This window comes from Labrus bergylta, chromosome 8 (assembly GCF_963930695.1).
Source record: "Labrus bergylta chromosome 8, fLabBer1.1, whole genome shotgun sequence".
NCBI classification, from domain to species: Eukaryota; Metazoa; Chordata; class Actinopteri; order Labriformes; family Labridae; genus Labrus; species Labrus bergylta.
Window position 1 is genome coordinate 22,415,973 of NC_089202.1, and position 20,051 is coordinate 22,436,023.

A 20,051-nucleotide genomic window follows, 5' to 3' on the forward strand; every position below is an offset into this window, starting at 1 on the left:
ACCAGGTGAAGGTACATAGTGTACTTCACAGCTCATTGACCTGCAAGAAGGCACTATCTCCACCTACAAATGTGTCATTTATTAGTCATTGCGCGGGAAACAGTCCAAAAAAGAAGATTGTAACTACACACGATGGGTGTCCTTTAAATAACACCAACATCCACACTGGGCCCTTTTAAACTCTGAAAATATGCTGCATGCAATTCATTTTTTCCCACTGGCTCAACCTTTGATAATATCAGTCATAATATTCTTGGATGTGAACACAGATGTGATTCATTTGAGTTGTTTTTCAGTTTCTGTGGCGAGTGAAGCAGCAGTTTAGTCATTGCTGAAGTAAGCATTACAGTAATGACCTCCTGAATAAAGTAAACAGCACGTCACACTTCATAAATTCTTTTCTTTGAGAGCATTTGTGGCATGATTTTGATGTTGATCAGCACTTCATATATTATTGAAGTTTATGGTTGTTTGTCAAATGTAGAGCCTCACCTAGAAAACTGTCCGGATCATGTAACACAGATAAATATCTCTGCTACCTATATGATGGACAGATGGATGGATAAACGGTTGATGATGGATGGATGGATGGATGGATGGGTGGACGAACTGACTGACTGACGGATGGATGGGTGATGGTTGGATGGATAGACGGATGGACAGACGGATGGATGGATGGATGGGTGGGTGGACGGACTGACTGACGGATGGATGGGTGATGGATGGATAGAAGGCCGGATGGATTGATGGATAGATGGACAAATGGATGGATAGATGGATGGATGGATGGATGAATAGGTGGGTGGATGGACTGACTGACGGCTGGATGGGTGATGGATGGATAGAAGGCCGGATGGATTGATGGATAGATGGACAGATGGATGGATAGATGAATAGGTGGGTGGATGGATGGACGGACAGAAGGTCGGATGGATGGATAAACGGATGGACGGATGGATGGATGTATGGATACTTAATTGAAATTCAAAACAACCAGTAGCGGCTTAAAAACACACAAACATGATATGAACTGAATAAATAAGCCATCTGTTCATGTTACTGATTGACCCTCTTCACATCTGTAGTTTCTTCAGATGTTTACTGTAATAAATGCATATTGTGATTAATCCGTCCTTTCTTTGTCAGCCTTTGATCCAAGTTACGATTTAATTAGTAAAGTTATATTTGGGAGAAATGTGTGAGTGCACATGTGTATACAGACGTCTGTGAACAGGTTAACAGGTCTAATTTTAATATGTGATTTAAATTGTAGCTATATATATAAATTTGTTCTTACTCCTGCACAGGTTGATTTACATTGTCTTGGTCTATGTGTCTAATTTTTAATCATGCAGGTTTAATTTAATTTTAATTGTAGGGTTTAATTTTATCTCTGTGGGGTTTCTTTTACATTTTAATGCAAAGGGGGTGCAGCAGGTGTTGTTAAATGTAATACATGTTTAATGTCATGTTTGTGTTTTGTATATTTGAATAAAGCCTCTATCTATCTACGTTGTTAAAACCAAGTACAGATTTTTAGTAAGCATTTAATCAAGTTAATTAGCAGATGAAATACTTGAGGAAATCTCATGATTCAAAGTTCCTCCTGTTGAAACATTATAAGTCAAGAATCGCATTTTTTACGAACAATACGACGTTGAATTACAAGTGGTGATGATAAACGACTCAAAAATAAATACACATTTTGGTAACTTTGTGTCTGTTAAACTCACTTGATGTAGGCGGTCGTGTTTCCAGAGTAGGACCGGTGCCGCACAGCCCACTGCAGCCGCGGTAGGCTACTTCCGTTCCGCAGAGGGCGACAGGCAGCAGCCAGCCAAGACTGTGGCGGAGGTCCAGACACAATAGACTGGGTAAGTTTAATTACTGACCTAAATGGGTTATTTAACGCCGATATTTCCCCCAGTGGTGTGAGTATACGAGTAGGTCAGATGCCTGCGTGTGTTTCCAGATGAAGTTGAAGGTCTGTTTTGTCGCTTCACACGCAGAAAAGACAAACAAACAACACGGTTCGTGGTTTAGTAGGTCGCACGAAAAATGGGCTCCGGCTACGTGCTGGATCGGAGTGGTTATCGACTGCTTGTCTTTTAAACGAATCGATGTCACGTTTAGTGTTAAAAAAAACACGTCTCTGAACGCTCTGTTTTAATCTAACATAGTCGTGAGGTTGTGTACAACGACCACGACTAAGGATGTTTGTTCTGTTAGTTACGGTGACTGGCTTTTCGGGGTTTCACTTATAAAGGATGCTTAGCGAGCAGCTTCACCTCACGCCGGTCCAAGAATTAGTCTGATCCCTGAAGTCTTCGGGCCTGGGTGTCGGTGCCAGTTGGAGTTGAGGAGGTGTGGTGGTGGTGGTGTTGTTGGTGGTGGTCGCAGGTAGCTCTATCTTTACGTATTAAAGAGCGGAGATCACCATTAATAACGACACTAACAGCTTCATTTATTATCATTTAATGACGACGTAAGATGCTAGCTTCGGTTTACAGTTGATGAACGGTTAACTTCATTACGTTTCCGTGGGAACTCGGCTAGCTCGTGCGCTAAAAGACAGTGCGTCAACCGTCACGTAAACTTTAGCTAAAAAAAAAACAAAAACAAAAACGTAGCGCAGAAAATCACGACTTTTCCTGCGTTAACTGCGCTCACACGATCAGTTGAACATATTACCACAATTTGTGATTATTTCTTACCTGTTTTTTGTTTGTTTGTTTTTTTTTTTTTTTTTAATATTAACTGTTATAGAAGTCTCCATCCGCAGGTAAAAGGGGAAAAACATAAAATAATAAAAAAAAATCACAATTTAAGACTTATTTATGGTTTAAAGAGTAATTTTTCAGATAATTATGAAGTAAAAAGAAGAGATTATGAGTAGGAGAAGTCCTAATGATGATTTTTTGTACAGAAATAACAAGAAACAAAGTCAGTTATGTCAAATCCACATGTCACACAGACACTTTTATGAACAGCTGCACGATGTCAACATCTGTATGAAAAATTACAAAAACTACCTGTTTGTGAATTAAAAAACAACATAAAATTAAAATCACAATTTCGAAACTTAATCACTCAATTTACACCCTTCTATTTACAATAAGAACTCTTATCTCATTTGACAAACCGGTAATTCATTTATAACTTTAAACCTCATACTTAGCATGAAATGTTTTTATTCTTCTTCTCTGTTTCTTCTACTCTTCAATAGGTTCTGTTTGCTTGTACACCACAATGTTTGACTACTTCTTAGATGTTTATCAAAAGAACAATTCAGGTTTAATATATAAGTAGGAAGTTTGTCATCGTGTTTCAGTGGTGAGTCAATGATTGTTTATAAATAGTGAAAGGTTGTTTAGGAATTATGACACCTATCAGCTTTGGCGGCCACTTGGAGGCCGAGTTGGCGTCTGTTAGGAATGATTCCCAAACAGCCCCGCCTCTCAGCTGTGGTGTGACTCTTTGCTTTCCGCCTCAGGTCCCGGCTCTTCTCCAATCCAAACCGGTATGTCGGATGAGGATTCGCGTGCCAGCACCAGCTCTTCCTCATCGCCGCCTTCCTCCAGCCAAGCCAGACAGAGGGACTCTCTTTGCAAGAAGAAACGGGAGAGCAAAGTCAGCATGAGCAAGACCTCCAAGCTGCTTTCTACCAGCGCCAAAAGGTGAAACTAAATCCGCAGACTGTTTACTGAATAATCAGCCCTGATATACCCAAGGATACATCTTACAGTAATTTATTCAGATAGTACAGTTGATAGAGTAGGAATGAGAGTGAGGAATGACGTGCAGGAAATGAGCAGTGGGTCGCACTTGAACCTGGGCCGCCCACTTGGAGGACTACAGTCTCTGTACTTGGGGGTGCAACCTAACCGCTAGGCCATCAGCACCCCATCGCTGTTTGTCTATTAACGGCAGTAGAGACAATAAGACACGAGAGGAAATGGTTTTTCAATGATTGGCCGCAGGCGGTGAAAACATAATTTGTGAGATATTTAGGACGTTTCGCTCTACAAGTTAAGATGAACCTAACATCTCTCGGCAGCCAAACAGTGACACATCCTAGGCAACCCCAAGCCCGTTTCACCCCCAGAGTCCAGTTTGTTTGACTTGTGTAAGCGCTCCGTACCGTGCTCAACCCTGGTACACTTTGTTGGCCCTGGCAGGGTTGGAATAGGCAAGTAGGTGCGGCACGGACATGACTTATAACCGCCACCCTCATGATTAGTGTCCGAGAGACTGTGGGGAGGAGACAATCTTTCTTGGGCTCCGTATGGATCAACTGGGCGTAGTGTGAGTGCGCCCTGAGGTTCAGACCTTACTAGTTTCAACGTAGCGTTTAGCGGGAAACTTAACTTATACATAGCTGCTGCAACAGGCCCCTGATTTCATTCATACTGACAAGATCCAGAACTCTGGTGCTCGTTTTCTCACACACTCCCCGACCCGTGGCCACATCACCCCCGTCCTTCATAACCTCCACTGGCTCCTCATCCTCTAGTGTATCCACTTCAAACTCCTCATCATCATCACCACCTATAAAGCCCTCCATAACCTGGCTCCTCCCCTCTACCTGTCTGAGCTTCTCCACCTGCACTCTCAGGTCTGCTGACACTAACCTCCTGTCCCGCCCCTGTTGGACCTCTGGGGACAGAGCCTTCTCCAATGCCGCTCCCACCCTCTGGTACTCACTCCCAAAAAACATCAGAGACTCCCCCTCCACTCTGCTGTGTTCTCAAAGAGGAACTCATGTTTACTTCTCTTCAGACGGTAGCTTGTAGTCACACAATCCTCTCCAAGCTTCCTCTTTCTCCCCTGAAGACAAAACAAAACTTTTCACTCTCTTTGTATTAATTAAAGAGAATAAAATTGTTACATCCGTTTCTCTCTAAGTGCTAAAAGTGAGGAGACGAGGGCAGCTATTAATTTTCCTTCGACCTGTGTTTGATGCCTTCGCCCCTTGAGGCAGATGTAGCAGACGTTTTAATTCACTGTGTTGCACCGATTCTGTGCTTCCCGAATATTGTTGGTTTTTTGTGGTTTGACACAGACAGCAGAAGCTAACACACTCGGCTGATTCAGAGAAGAAGTTGAAATTCAGTGTGTCGAAAGTGTGCAACAGGTGCCATGAAAACGTTTCTTTTTTTTTAGTTTATGTATGATCGTGACAAATAATGTAACACCAGAAGTTACTATAATAAAGAAGGTTATTTTAGGCTTTTTAAGGACTGAAAGATGATGGTACTGATGTAGAAATAAAGTAAGGACCTTCTGGTAGATCAAAGGTGTGACTTAAGTACAGGAAGAGGTGAGGGATCCCAAAATAAAGTCAAACAGCTCGAAGGAAGGGTAACAAAGGTCAATGTGTGATGTCATAAGGTGGATATTATTTTTGGACTCGTCAGCAGAGCTGTCTGAGAGTTTGTTAAAGGGAAATGAGACATTCAAAGATGCATTAGTGTCCTTCTTCTACATCACTGAGACTACATGGAGACACTGAGGACGACAATCTACGGTGAGCCTGAAGGGACAAAATAGTGTGTGATTCATTGCGATTGAAGAAACGAGTGAATGCTGACAGACCTGGTTTAAATATGACTTACATTACATTAAAATACAAAAAGGTTCAGAAACAGATAACAGTAAGGTCGTCCTTTTAAAGTTTTTGAATTTTCCAATGGTTGAATCGTTTTTTTTAACATATTGCCCAATTAACCTTTTTTTTTTGTCCTTTTTGTGTGCAGGATTCAGAAAGAGCTGGCTGATATCACACTGGACCCTCCGCCAAACTGCAGGTACGTTTCTTTCTTCTGCTCAAAGTCTGTCAGTCCGCTGTCCAAAAAATATGCTCATAACGAATACTCCCACCTGACAGTCTCTCTCCTGACACTTATTGTAGTGGGTGAATTTATGTGAAGAGAACATTTCAACAACGAGGCCATTCAAAGTGTTTCACACAAGACATCAAAAGCATCAAGACGAAGGGAAACATTTAGAGAGAGGGCACGAAAACGTTTTATTTAAACGTAAAACTTTATGGAGCATCAGATTGCTTCATGGTCAGTTAAAGAATCTTAACTGACTTCTAAATTAAAACTTTTTCTCACAGAGCTCGCTGCTCTGAGCTCGCCTTGAACGGATCTCAAGACAGATGTTCAAATTTCAAAGGAAATGCTCATTAATTAATAAAACAATTCAGTCGATAGTGGAGTTGATATGTCAAAAAAATGTTGTAGTTTTCCTATTTAAAGGAAGAATGTGCAACGTTTTGATCCAGTATATGTCGCCCTTGAGCACCAGCATTAAACCAAAACAAACTTCTGTTTGGCCACACCTCCTCCATACTGAAGCCTCCGCTCTCCTCCAGAGACACACCTCCAACCCCCCTCCCCGCATGTTCACTTGGAGGAGTTTAGCGCAAGCGGCGGACAAAACTGTCCTTGACACAAGCTGCAATCACCTGTGTCCTGCATTGTTGTGTCAGCGGACTAAAGTTAGCGCTCTTTAGTTAGCTCATAGTTTCACATTGCATGTAAATTTACAAAGAATGTCAGTGATCTAAAAACACATATAATCAGTGAATATGTTCTTCTGCTTGTTCTAGTCCTTGACTAAAACAGCTTTTATACACAAGGAGCCTCAGAGTCTCAAATGAGTTGATTGGCAGCTTTTAACAAATAACAACGGAATACGTTTTATTGACAGATAAAAATAATAATCAGATAAAATGGTCATGAAAACGATCATGTGTTGCTGCCCTGTTGCTTTGTGTTGTATTCACCATGAGGACTTGAGTATGACGGATCTTCTGCAGCTCTGTTTGCTGTAGCGTTGGGATTTGATAGATTATCTTTAAAAACTGGACGGTTTGGATCCCCGCTCCCGTCATAGTGGGGTGTCCTCCCTCCCCTCCTGCGGTGTCCTGAGGCGAATCACTGAATCTCTCCCCCGCTGCTGCAGGCTGCTGTGCGGCAGCTGAGCCTGATCTTTGACCCCGCGGTGAAAAGAGAAAAGAAAAAAAAACAGTAGACTGACTCGGTAGATCAAAGGAGCTACCTCAGGCCACAGACCGGCTCGAAAATCAACACCGTCTGGATATTTGCTGCTTACTGAAAGAAAACCTATTTATTCTGAGCTGCAAAAAAAAAAAAAAAATCTGCTTCAAGTTTTTTGTTTGTTGCTGCTGACATTTTTCTCCAGACTCCGTCTCATGTATAAAACATCAGCTTGTCTTTACCTGCCACCTTCCAGCCTGCAGTCTGTCTGTCAATCTGTTTACAGAGAGCAAGCTGTTTGTTCACTGCAGGCGTATGTCATGCACCGATGTTTTACTCAGCCGCACAATAAGGTTGTCGTGATAACAGAAGTTTAAAGTAACGTACTTCACGAGTAAAAAAACAAACAATATTGATACCACAACAACAAAAATAGAAGTCCTTGGTCCCCAATGCTCGGTCATTTCATGTTTTTAAGTGACAGAAACTGCAAGCAAACTCCCGCACACTTCTGCAATTGGCTGAGTGTTGGTATAGAAATGTTGCTAATGTATTTGTTCAATTTAGGATTGCTTTCTCTCTCTCTTTTTCTCGTGGCAGCTTTGGCTTTAAATATGACTGTGGATCTCTAGGTGTTGTTTTTTTTTTTTGTAAGCGTTGTAACTTTTCAATGCTATTGATCATTAAAATAAGTAACACATTTTTTATCGTTGTGAAACACGTTTTTTGCACAAAAAGGGTTTATTTCAGCTACTAAATGTTAGAGGAAGAATGTGTTTTGATCCAGTAGACATCACCCTTGAGCACCAGCGTGAAAACCAAAACAAGACACAATAGATTTATTTATCTGTAACGTGTCGCACATTCTGCCTTCAACAGAAAAGGGTTGAATGTTTCCCAATGAATGCGTTAGCCTCTCTTAGCCTCTCTAAATTTCCCAAAATGACCTTGAGACTTTTCAGTGAAGCTTTGAACAACAATCACGAGATGATGAGTGCGTCTGTCTGTGTCATGACTGCAGAGAGTTGATGTTGTTCTCTGTTACATTAACAGCTTAATCTGTGCATTAGAGATGGATGACAGCAGCGAGAAGGTTTTACAGTAAAGAACAAAAGCAGCGGCGGCGGCAGGTTTAAGAAACAGGCTTTTACCTTTTTATTCATAATGGAGCGCCTAATTACAACAGTGAGGTGTGACAGCTTAAAGTACTGCCTGCCCACTACATGATGGATTAAACGCCATGTTTAATGGAGTTCCTTGTAGTATGTGATAATGTCTTTTATTATTACAAAGATGTTAATGCACTCGAGCTTGACTTGTTACGGAAGGAGACGTAATGACGGTTATATTAATGAAACAGACGAGATGGTTCCCCCGCTCTCTCCCGTTTAGCGTCACGTACTTGTGGCGTGGTTATTGGTCGTCAGAAAAAACGATCTTCATGACTTTTTCCTGCAAATACTAGTCAATGATCTCCGTGCCCTGTGTCCAAATAGAGAGCGTTTGCATCAGCAGGCAGTCACCCAGAGAAAAAGTGCAGCACCCAGCATCTTATGCTAATGCACTACCCCGCTTCCTAAAGTCCTTGAGAGTGTGCGGTGCGTGTTCGAATCCGGCCCGTGGCTCCTTTTCCCGCATGCCGTTCCCAACTCTCTCTCTCTCTGATTTCTGACTCTTATCCACTGTCCTAAATAATGCTGCAGAACATCGCTCTGACAGTTAAATGTTTTTTTTTTTGTGTGTGCCTGTTTTCATCAGTGTGTGTTTTAGTTCAAATTAAATCTGTATAAAATATAATTAACTGATCTGATGTCAGACTCCTTCATCCCTTAATGGGCTGTCGTAAGAGTCTATTGGTGTTTGGAGGAATGTGTTCAAATCATTAAAAATCAAACTCTGTGAAATCAGATCTTCTGAAGTGGTGGTTAATTATCCCAAACTGCTCCTTCTGGATTGATTGTCTGCTCTTTGTCGTAGCTGGAGCTGAAACTCTGCCAAACGCCCCGTGTTAACGCCGATCCAAAAGCACAGCAGAGCACAACATCTGCACTCCCCCCCCCCCCCCCTCCCCAAAGGGTTTCGGATCAATACTATTATGTCTCGTATTCATGACCCCAAGGGGTTCAAGGCCACATGTTCTGCATGTATGAGGGATAAAGGCTGCTCTGCTTTGAGGGGAAATCAATACAGATTACAGATCATGGCGCATGGACACATCGCGGGGGATTTGCTCTGAACTGAACGATGCACGAGGGGAAATAAACGTCCTTAGCTTCACATTCAAAAGGAAAAATATTAATATTGTATTGTATTGTATCAGGATATGCTCCTTGAGGGGTATCACCTCGAGTAGAACACATAAATACAAACGAGAAAACAACAGAACACACTCGAGACAAAACACGCAGAAAAACAAGCAGACGACAGCCTAAAGATGAAGATGCAACAATAAAACAAGAATGACAACAGCTAGAGACGATAAAAGAAAAGGGATCAGACCATATGTAGAGGAAATAAACAGTGCTGGCATTCAAAGATATACTATATAAATCCCAAAGACAAACACACCCACAGATGTCAGAGGGGCTGCCTCAGATTTTTACTTGAAACACTCAGACGTTTAAAAATGTATTATCCCGACGACCCTGTTGTGGATAAGTCAGCAGAAAACATCAGTCCTGTATGCATGTGCTCTCACTCGATGCTTCACTTTGTGTTCTTTGAATTGAATATGCTGATGTGAGCTCAATGTCTCCGCCTGCAGTGCTGGCCCAAAAGGAGACAACATCTATGAGTGGAGGTCGACCATCCTGGGACCCCCAGGCTCCGTGTACGAGGGAGGAGTCTTCTTCCTGGACATCGCCTTCACGCCCGACTACCCCTTCAAACCCCCCAAGGTACTGATCTCAGCTCTCCTGTCTGTTTTATGGGTACTGACCAGAGCTTTCCTGATTTGATGCCACTTCTCATCGCGTTCTTTTACTGGTATTTGTTGAAGAGAGCCGCCCTGAGTGGGCTGCCTCCTATAGACCAGTGCAACCAATATACCAGTATAAACTACTGAGACATGCAGCATCAAGACCGCAAGTGCGTCCGCCATCATCACACACTGCACATGACCTTTGCACATGACCCCAGAAAACTGGGGGATAAAGCGATTCACTAACGGAGCAGGATTTTTTATTGAAATTAAAAAAAAAAAGGTATCCTTTTACATGAGATAAATCGTCATATCCTAACAACAGCAGAGCAGTGCAGAGTGTAAAGAGACGCTGTTTAAAGGGATTCTCCTCCGTGAGAAAGTAGGAAAGCAAGCTAATTAGCTGATTTCAGTTTTATGAGGAGATACTTAAAAACATGAGCTGCCATTCACAGAAAGTTAATTTGATCCTGTGAACCGCGGGATCATTGGAAAAAAATGCAAAATGTTGCGAGTCCGTACTAAACTAAACAATGACTAAAATGTGATTTTAACGAATAGGCATTTTTGTCCTAAGACCAAGACAGTGGCCTAAATCATCACTGCCTCCGAGCACCAGATCTCGCAGTCTTGCAGGTTTTAAGGTTTCAGTCAGGATGCCCCCTCCCCACTCTGTGTTTAAAACTTCCTTCTCTTCCTCCATGTCAGCACCAACGACGCTGCTATGCAAAGCTCAGCTCACAATATCATGTGAGAATCCAGCCCTGCTTTGCGACACAGCCTGCCTCAAATAGTTCACATGGTGGCACAGTACGTACTGACATGTTGCCCAACCCTAACCTCGATAATACAAGATATTCTGGAAAACTCTCCCTCTGCAGTCTGCGCGCAGATTTACATTCCTGAACGGGATCCTAACTGTATGAACCAGGAAACAAAAAGGAGAAGTGCCTTAATTATTTGTTCGCTCAGAAATAACAAGAGATCACTTTGTCAGAACTCCGCTCCACGTTGACCCCGCAGCAGCCGATCAACAAGGAAGAGGAGAAACCATAAGAACTACTCAGACAGGAAACATTTACAAAAGCAACAACCTGGAGCAAAACAAAACAAAACTACAGCACAAAAGCGCCTAAACCTCCAAACGGAGTGTGGCGTCGGAGGAAAACGGCACAGAGTGAAGATGATGAGTCCTCCCAACTTCAGGAGGAACTTTATATCTTCCATTTCTGATGTCTGCTGTTGTGACAGGCGTGAAGAAGATGCTTTGAAGTAGACACTTACACTCATCTACACACGTACAAACAGGATCCTGTGGACATGCACTAATGGAGAGATGTCAGAGTGAGGGGGCTGCACATGAAAGAGCGCCCGAGCAGATAGGGTTGGCGCCTCGGCAGTACTCGGGAAGTGACCTGGCTCTTCTCCAGCTATCAGACCAATTTCCAGACTTGGTCAGTACCTGGATTTGAACCGGCGACCCTCCAGTTCCCAACCCCAATCCCTAGAGACTGAGCTACTATCCCCCGTCCATTTAGTACGTTGAGTTAACGTTTTCAGAGCACATTTCTGAGTTTGACAGTTTTTAAACCAATTGATGGTTCACTTCTTTGTCCCTGCAGGATCATTTGTTCTAATTAAGCTACTTTATGTATCAAACACACTCACGATGTTGGCAGTAAAAGCGCCAGTCCCAGAGGTAAAAACAGTGTTTTCAGTGAAGCTCATTTTATTTGTTTATTTTGACAGGGACAGCCAATTAGCTGTTAGCTCTGAGCTAGTTTACATCTGTAGTCCCCGGGCAGGAGACAGAGACATCTTCTGTTTTAGACATCAAACTGTCACATTGAAAAGATAAAATCACAACGTTTCTGTCCCTCTGAAGTGTTCAGAGGGGCCGAAACGTAAACATATTGGTGAGGCCGAGCAAGAGTAGTGTGCAGGATTTTATTCTTTTCAACGAGCTGTATCAGGAAACACAAACTCTCTAAGGGTGAACATGTGTTGTACAGTGAGGAGGTATCGAGTTCGCAAACCAACACACATCTCAAACACATGCAGACGCGTGTTTACTCTCTTGTCTGTCGTGGATGGAAAATGTGGTCAATGGTGTAAACATGAGCAGGAAACGCTGTTGTGAAGGGCAAAGGTCAAAGGTCAACCAAAGACACTCCTCACTGACAGCGTGTGATGTCTTAACAGGCTTCTGTGGGCCATGGCCAATGCCAAAACTAGAAACCGATAGAGTCTCTGTCGGTCCGTCATCCCGGCCTCTCCTCCTCTGTCCACAATAAGAAACACCAAAAAGCCTAAATGTGCTCTGAAATTTATGTTTACGTGCAACACAGAAGAGAAAATATGACAAAATAAATTAATTTGATGTTTTTGTTGTCTGGGGTCACCAGAGGTTGGGGAAGTCAAAGTGGGGTCACGAGCCATAGAAAGGTCGGAAACCACTGGCATAGAAGGTTGCAATGTTTAAATACTGTCATGTGGAAGTACCTCATTTCAACCACAAGAGGTCGACCATCCCATGCTGATCACAAAGCAGTGTTTGGTAAAGCACTGACTGCTGTTTAAAGACCAGATCGTGTCAAAGGAGTTTAGAGTTTCTGTGTGATGTCGACTTATTTTAAGAGTGAGCTCGAGTGAAGAGGAAACTTCACAAGTTTGAAAAGCCTTTTTTTTTTTTAATTGATGTTTGTGTGTGATCACTGAAAAGCTTATTTGAATGACAGCCTTTTTAACAGTCAGAAATTAAAACATGTAATAATTATGTATCTCTCGGGGTGCCTGTGGCCACGTGGCTAGGGCAGGCTCCCCATGTACAGAGGCTGTAGTCCTCGAAGCGGGCAGTCGGGTTCAAATCCGACATGAGGCTCCTTTTCTGTATGTCATTCCCCACTCTGTCTCTCTCCCTGATTACTGACTCTATCCACCGTCCTATCTCTACAATGACAGGCATCGTTGTCTGAAAATCTGCTACCTGTGCTGCTGCTTCTCTTGGCCAGGACACTTTTGAAAAATCTCAATGGGTTTTTTTCCTGGTTAAATAAATAAATCAAAGACAATCTGCACAATTTATCCCCATGTTCTCAAAAGTGCATTACAGGAAAGGTTAAAAAATAAAAAATGTAGGAGCTACCCTCTTGACAACCCTCTTGTTGTCAAGACCAAGACGTACCGGAGACTGCAACAAGACCAAGACATTTAGGGATTGAGACAGAGACGAGACCAAAACTAAGGCAGGGAGCAAGAGCAAGACCAAGACGAGACCAAGACATTGAGGGGTCGAGACCAAGTCCAGACCAAGACCAAGGCAGGGCTAAAACCATAAATATCACTGAAAAAACATCATCTTGTGTGTCGGTGGCGTGTCACTCACTTAGACCGTAACACCGGGAAGGTTGCAGCTGTGACTCGGGGATACAAATCAAACTACAAATACATTGAAGTTATTTGTTTTTTTAGAAAGAGGCGTTTTCCTTCTGATCGCACTAATGAGGTGGACAAACAGCCGGTCAGTGGTAGTCTTGATTTGAAATCTGGAGTCCGCCCAGTCTGAGACCGAGACAAGACTGAGTAAAAATCCTTTCTATTCAGAGATAAGACTTTCAAAAAGTGGCCAAAAACGATTGGGTACTACTACATTTTATGGTTAGGTACTTCTGCATCTTGACAGTTATTTGTTTGTGTGTCTGCAGGTCACCTTTCGAACGAGGATCTATCACTGCAACATCAACAGTCAGGGCGTGATCTGTCTGGACATCCTGAAGGACAACTGGAGCCCCGCCCTCACCATCTCCAAGGTGCTGCTGTCCATCTGCTCCCTGCTCACAGACTGCAACCCAGGTAAGACCTGAGGTGGATCAGCGGTGTTGTATCAACAGCAGGATGATAAGTTGAGTCGGAGGTGGGACTACAACATTCGATCCTGATTATTTAAGTGCACTGCTCGTTTGCAGCAGCAGATGGAGGCCGAAGATCTCATTAAACTTAATCTGAGCCACATTCACCTCACGATGCCGGATAAACGTCTGATCTCATGATATAAAAAGACTAGTCTTAAATAGCTTGTATGTAAAAATGTCCGCTGTGTGGTCAGCAAAATGTACCGTCAAATCCGGTGTTCAGGACACACTTTTAATATCTATTTATTCATCTAAAAAATGGCTGCGTCCTATATCCCGGTATAAAATGCTGACAAACACGCTGTCATCAGTGAGAGTGCAGCCCGCCACCTGAGATGTTTTAAAAATGACCTCCAGTCTTTGTGTCATGGAAGCTGTGGGGTCACACAGTCCGGGGGCGCCACTTTCTAACATCATTTGGTCAAAATCCTGCATTTAATGAAAACAGTGGTATACTGTTCAGTAAATAAATCTTGTTGAGTGCTGGACTGATTTAAAGATTCCTCAATTAAAAGCAACGTTTGACCAGCGGAGGTGACTGTCTGTACTTCAGAACTTTCACTGTAGACGGAGAGCTCCTCTACCATACTGTAGCTGGTAGAAGTGCAAATGCCACGAAGCGAAAACTGATGGTACTAAAAGAGCGACACCGCTGCATGGACATTGTAGAGGAAAATAGAATCAGGGCGTCGAGGTAAAAACAGCATGCAGCGTCGCACTGCATCGCTCGGGGCAGTTTGGACGCTCTGATAGGAAACAAAAGAATCAGGCTGATTTAGTCGCTCACGCCGTGTCCTGTTAGGACAGGATGTTACTGAATGTCCATGTCAAATAAACAAATAAAAATAAACAGAGTAATGATACTTGTTTAAAGTAAAAGTACCTAAATAATAAACATTCATAAATATTTTTAAATAAATGCAGAGAAGCCGGAGGAAGTTAAGGAGTTTCACCTACTTTTTACAGTCTGACAATATGGCGAGTCAGGAAACAGGTCTTCAGAGCTGACCTTTGTACGACTTTTAAACCTCGCTAAACGGCTCCTCTGTGGTTTTTATGAAACAACAGAAACCTGAAACTTAAATGGAACTGCTGGTAACCCTGACAGGAAATCCAGCGTCATGTGGACATTATGTTCTTCTGTGTCAACGTACTCTGCTTCAAAAAGTGAAAGCAGACATTGTTTTGGGTTCAACATCGAACTGCAGCTCTCTAAACATTTGAGTCAACTTTCTGATTCAGCCTAAGTCCCCTTTTAAGACGAGGGATGTCCCTAACGACTCATTTACAGGTAATTAAAGGGATATTTAAATTCAGACGAGTCTGAAAACAGTTAAAACTGAGCATGATTTATTTAACTTCATGGGAAGATTACTGTGATTTTCAAATCCTGCTCTTGGGCAGCAGCTGCTGATCTATACTCAACAACTTTCACCAAAGGCTGATCATCAATTCCCTCAGTCTATGCACGCCATGCTCCGTCAGCACCACGGTTTTGCGCAGAACAGGCTGTTTCTGTACCTTTAAATGTAAATGAGCTGTGTCTGACCACGCCTCCTCTCTGGAAGGGCTTGGGTGTACTCGGGCTTTCTCCCTCCGCGTCCTATTGTTTACGGTGAGAAGGCAGACTCGGAGGGCAGAACAAACACCTAGCTGTGGGAGTGTCACCCACCTGGGGGAGGGGTTACTGCCCTTTGTGATGTCATGAAGGGGAAATCGCCAAACGGCCTGTTTGAGCACACATTTTTCTGAAAAGTGGAGCAGGCTAAAGACAGAGATGGACTTTTCTCATCATTGGGGGGTTTGAAGACAGACTAGAGACACATGTTAGAGTTAGAGGAACATGGTGAAGCTGCATAATATGTGACCTTTAATGCTAGCGAGGGTGAGGGTATCACGCTCAACCCTAACTAAAATTTACAATCAATGGAAGGATTTTTAGAAGAATGATTTGAAGCAGGAAGAGTCAAACTTGTTCAATAAACTTCCAGAGCAAACAAAACTTAACCTTTACGTTGCTGCTTCACTCATTTTGTGTGTGTAAAAAAAAAAAAAAATCATTCTACGTGTAGATAAACTGACCTGTAAACTTTTTTTGCCCCCCCTCAGCCGATCCCCTGGTGGGAAGCATCGCCACCCAGTACACGACTAACAGAGCGGAACATGACCGAACAGCCAAACAGTGGACGAAGAGATACGCCACATAAATCCACGGAGGACTATCACAGGAGGGCGAGGGGGAGGGGAAGGGGGTGGGGGGGGGCTCAGGGTGGTTTGTGTCAGGGGGTTATTTGTATCTCAGATTTTTAGTACTTTATTGTCTGGTATATTTTTTGCTTCCTGATTAAGTTATCTCTGCAAATATGGTAATAAAGGAACACAATGGACGAAAGTCTGGCCCCGCCTCTGCTTTACTTTCCCGTTGTTGAATGGATGATGGATGGAACAAAACCCGACTGGACAAATGACCCGTAACGGTAACCCAATAATGTCTGAGAGAGGACTAGGAACTACCTCCTGACGCATATTCATGGTTTTCAGTCACTGGAGGGCAAAAAGTGCTTAGGAATGTGGCGTCCACCTTTGAACACTCTGGAACTGCAGCAGGGGCGTTTTAATTTCTATCCCTTCAAAACGCTGCATGTTCAAGTCACATGACAACCTCAGACAAAAAGAGATATGAAGATGAACTGCAAGTTTAGGACGCTTGTGACCCTCATACAGCCCACGGGACACAACTTCAATCACTTAAAAAACAGCCAAGTCCTCGCCACGACTTCACTTCATGTAAGGATTCAATAATCAGCCGCAAACAGTGCTTCAGTAAAAACATACAAAAACACAACAAAGAACAAAACACTGGCAGTTTTTTTTCACATGTTCTGCAGCCCTGGTAGGATCTCATTCATTCTAACAAAGAGAAGACAGATTTATTTTTGTGCCTTTTTAATGGAGAGATAGGACAGTGGATAGAGTCTGATATCAGGGAGAGAGAGAGTAGGGAACGACATGCTGGACAGGAGCCACAGGTGAGTTTTGAACCCGGGCCGTCCGCCTGGAGGACCAAAGCCTCCACACATGGGGTGCGCACACTAACCACTGCGCCACCAGCGCCCTAGACAAAGATTTTTTTTAATTTGGTTTCTGTCTGCAGCCGCTCAGAGAAACTTCTGTGTCCTTCTGCATCTGCTGACATTTCAGAGAGAATAACAACGCAGCTGGGAAGAATTTATTTTCCTTTTGCGACGATCTTGGCAACCCCTGTGGAAAAGCAGAATGTCTCATCTCTTCAGTGAGCCCGTCCTGAACACGCACGAGTTTAAGTAACTCAAAAAATTCCTCCTGACCGAAACTTTAACGAGAAGTTTTTCATGAAGACTTTAGAAAACGTCAAAGACTTATTATAGCTCTGAATAAATCTTGTTTGACAATTTGGTGCGGTCGTTGTAAACTTGAGTGATTATTATTTTATCTGCTAAAACTTTAAACATCCTGCTGTGGTGGGACATGAAAACAGATCATTAACACACATAATAAGCTTGGGTTGAACTTTAAAACTGAGCCTCACTGTTCACCTCTTAAAATAGTTTTGGCGGCTGAAAGCTCGGGAGGATGCGACGTCCTGTCTTGTCCTGCCGAGAGAGAGAGAGAGCGGGAGAACTGTTCCACTGAGGCCTGAACTCTACACATCCCAGAGTTCTCACTCTCCTGTGAAGACAACAAGAAATGTTCAATTTCATTTAATTTGCGTTGCATGTTTTTATCCATGTCCATACATGTGTGACTCACTGAAAATGGCTGCACGACCCACCTTTGGGTCCCGATCCACCAGTAGCCGTTTTCACATGTGCACACTAAGTCAAATCGAGCGTAATATATAAATCAGAACATAACTATTACAGATCATTTAAACATATATTTCCAAGTTTTAATCCTGAGTGTTAATCTTTGGATGCTGTATATCATGATGAGTTGTCTATTGGCATGTCCTTATTTATAAGGCTATACTTAAAGGCAGGAAAGTAGCATTCCCTCAGTGCCCCGTCTACACCCACTCCCTCCCCTCTGTGCTCCCTCAAAAGCCACGCCCCCTTCCTTACATGCACGAGCACCATTGCTCCAGAAGTGGACCTCAGCTCATCTCTTGTATTGTGTAGAAACTACATCGTCTCATGTCTCATTCAGCGGTAAGTAAACTCACAGTATAAACTCTGTCATCGGTGACGCTTTGAGTGTGAGCTAGAGCACACGAGGTAGAGAGCGAGCAGGGAGACAGGGAGGCGTGTGATTGGTTCATCAGATTGGTACCTCATGGCAGACAAGTTTTTTCAGGCTTACAACTGATACAGATTGACAGATTTTCTTTGTTCCTTTTTCAGAGAACATGAGTTATTAATTTCTGTCAGGTCCTCAAGACAACTTCAACCAGAATCTTAAAAAGTGGATCTGGAGAAAATGACCAACCCTGCCTTTAATCTGCTTCCCTCATACTTGTGTAATTGTATTCATGTGAAAAGTGCTGGAAGGGCAGTCTTCGCCCAGAAGGCCCAGTCACAAAACTTCATTCAGTCAGGACCACTTTGTCAAGAAAAAATACTTCATTACAATTGTTTATATTTGGTGGTATGGCTCTGTTCTGGGATCTCCATGCTCTCCAACATGCTTAAGTGGAAAAGCATTAGGCAGGAATAGTCATAGACTGTAAATATTAATGGACGAAGCCTGAGTGATGTCAGCCATGTCATGTATGTGGCTTCCTGTGTTCCTGGAGCCAGCCTCAAGCAGAAACTCGACGAATTGCAGGATTTTGCACTTCCGCATTGGCTTCATTTTTAAAGACCGGAAGGTGCCGCTTGGGAACAGCACACATTCCTGCCCTTCCTGTGCATACAAGGAATGCCTAAGACAGCGAGAGAAGCAGCAAAACCCCCAAACAGAGCATCAATGACAACAGCATGACATAGATAAAGTCCAAACAGCATAAAAAGAGGCGCTGGGGTGGAGGAGGGTTGCAGATGTGGCTTGCAGACGGAGCAGCAAAGAGTAGTTGAGCAGTTTAAATAAGGCGGCATGACTACTATTTGACCAATAGGATGCTTTGAAGCAAATCAGCTGATGAGGGCTTCCATGAGATCAGCTGCTACCAAAAACTCTGGCATGATAGTAGAGCGTGACTCTGCGGCCTGCCTGAGCAAACGCTACGTTCAGTTTTTGTTGTCTGTCCCCAAAGTGCGTCTTGAAACGGGGAAAAGGAGCTTCAGGTACGCTGCCTGCGGCCTGGACGTCCTGCAGGATGATCTGTCTCTTTAAATCTTTTTAAAAGTCAATTGAAGGTCTTGGCGGATGATGCTTCAGGTTGTAGATGCTTTGAATAATGACTTTTCTGCTCTGTGACTCAGGACATGTTGATCTGTGTTTTTATGTCTGCCGCGCCTCTCTGCTGGGACACTCTGGTAAAAGAGGTTCTCCTGGCTACAAAAATGTCTGGGTAAAGGCTCTGAGTCGAGCGCAGCACTCAGAGTACCTGATGTGACCTTTGATATAAAGAACAAAGTGTTCTTATCACATATATTATTAAAATATATCCATTTGAGTATAGACACTGTGTTCAGGTTTGTTCTCGATAGAGTACACGTTGCTTTTCTCACTGTGACGTCTAAATATCTTTACAGACATTTAAATAAAATGTTGACATGACCTTAACCCTTACAGGTCTTGGGAACCAATTGTTTTATCTCGTGTAGTGTTTCAAAGTGAACGCCAATCAAGGCCACACATGGGACGCCTCACAACCTCTTGACAGAAATGACGTGTGCTGTCATGTCAGGGTCATTAACCAATGAGAGCACAGAGCGCTCTGCACGTGCAAAAGTCACAAACATAATGGTGACGCAAAAGGACAATGATGACGTTGGAGCTGTGAGATGGAACTATGAGACAGAGGAAAAGTTTGTGGAGCTCTGGCAAAAACGTTTGCTGACTGTCTTCTTGTCTGGGTGTCGTCTAGCTCCGCCCCTCTTCATTCCAACCTCGTGATGTCGGTTGTAATGATTTGTTGGGTACCACCGTGTAGTCTGTCATGTCTGTGGGTCAAGTCTGGCTCTGACTCAGTGACCGCGACAAAAAGGCGTGAAGAAGTGTCGTTTCACCTCCACATTTAAACTATCCAGTTTGTGTGTTGTCATGATTTGACTTAATACATTCAAATCTCAG

General features: G+C 43.1%; 1 protein-coding gene across 1 annotated transcript; it reads left to right on the top strand.

The window, feature by feature from the left end:
- Positions 1 to 1,724: 1,724 nt before the first annotated feature.
- On the top strand, positions 1,725 to 16,230 carry LOC109988818 (ubiquitin-conjugating enzyme E2 E1). Its single transcript, XM_020640388.3, has 6 exons — positions 1,725 to 1,874; positions 3,494 to 3,677; positions 5,757 to 5,807; positions 9,772 to 9,904; positions 13,632 to 13,779; positions 15,948 to 16,230. Exons 2-6 carry the CDS (start codon positions 3,523 to 3,525, stop codon positions 16,043 to 16,045), a joined length of 585 nt encoding a protein of 194 aa, XP_020496044.1. The 5' UTR covers positions 1,725 to 1,874; positions 3,494 to 3,522; the 3' UTR covers positions 16,046 to 16,230.
- The last annotated feature ends 3,821 nt before the right edge of the window (positions 16,231 to 20,051 follow it).

Bases quoted from the DNA above. Each gene is read 5' to 3' on its own strand.
- LOC109988818 (XM_020640388.3), top strand. From the start codon at position 3,523: ATGTCGGATGAGGATTCGCGTGCCAGCACCAGCTCTTCCTCATCGCCG. The intron at 3,678-5,756 runs GTGAAACTAAAT...TTTTGTGTGCAG, and splicing joins CTTTCTACCAGCGCCAAAAG to GATTCAGAAAGAGCTGGCTG. The intron at 9,905-13,631 runs GTACTGATCTCA...GTGTGTCTGCAG, and splicing joins ACCCCTTCAAACCCCCCAAG to GTCACCTTTCGAACGAGGAT.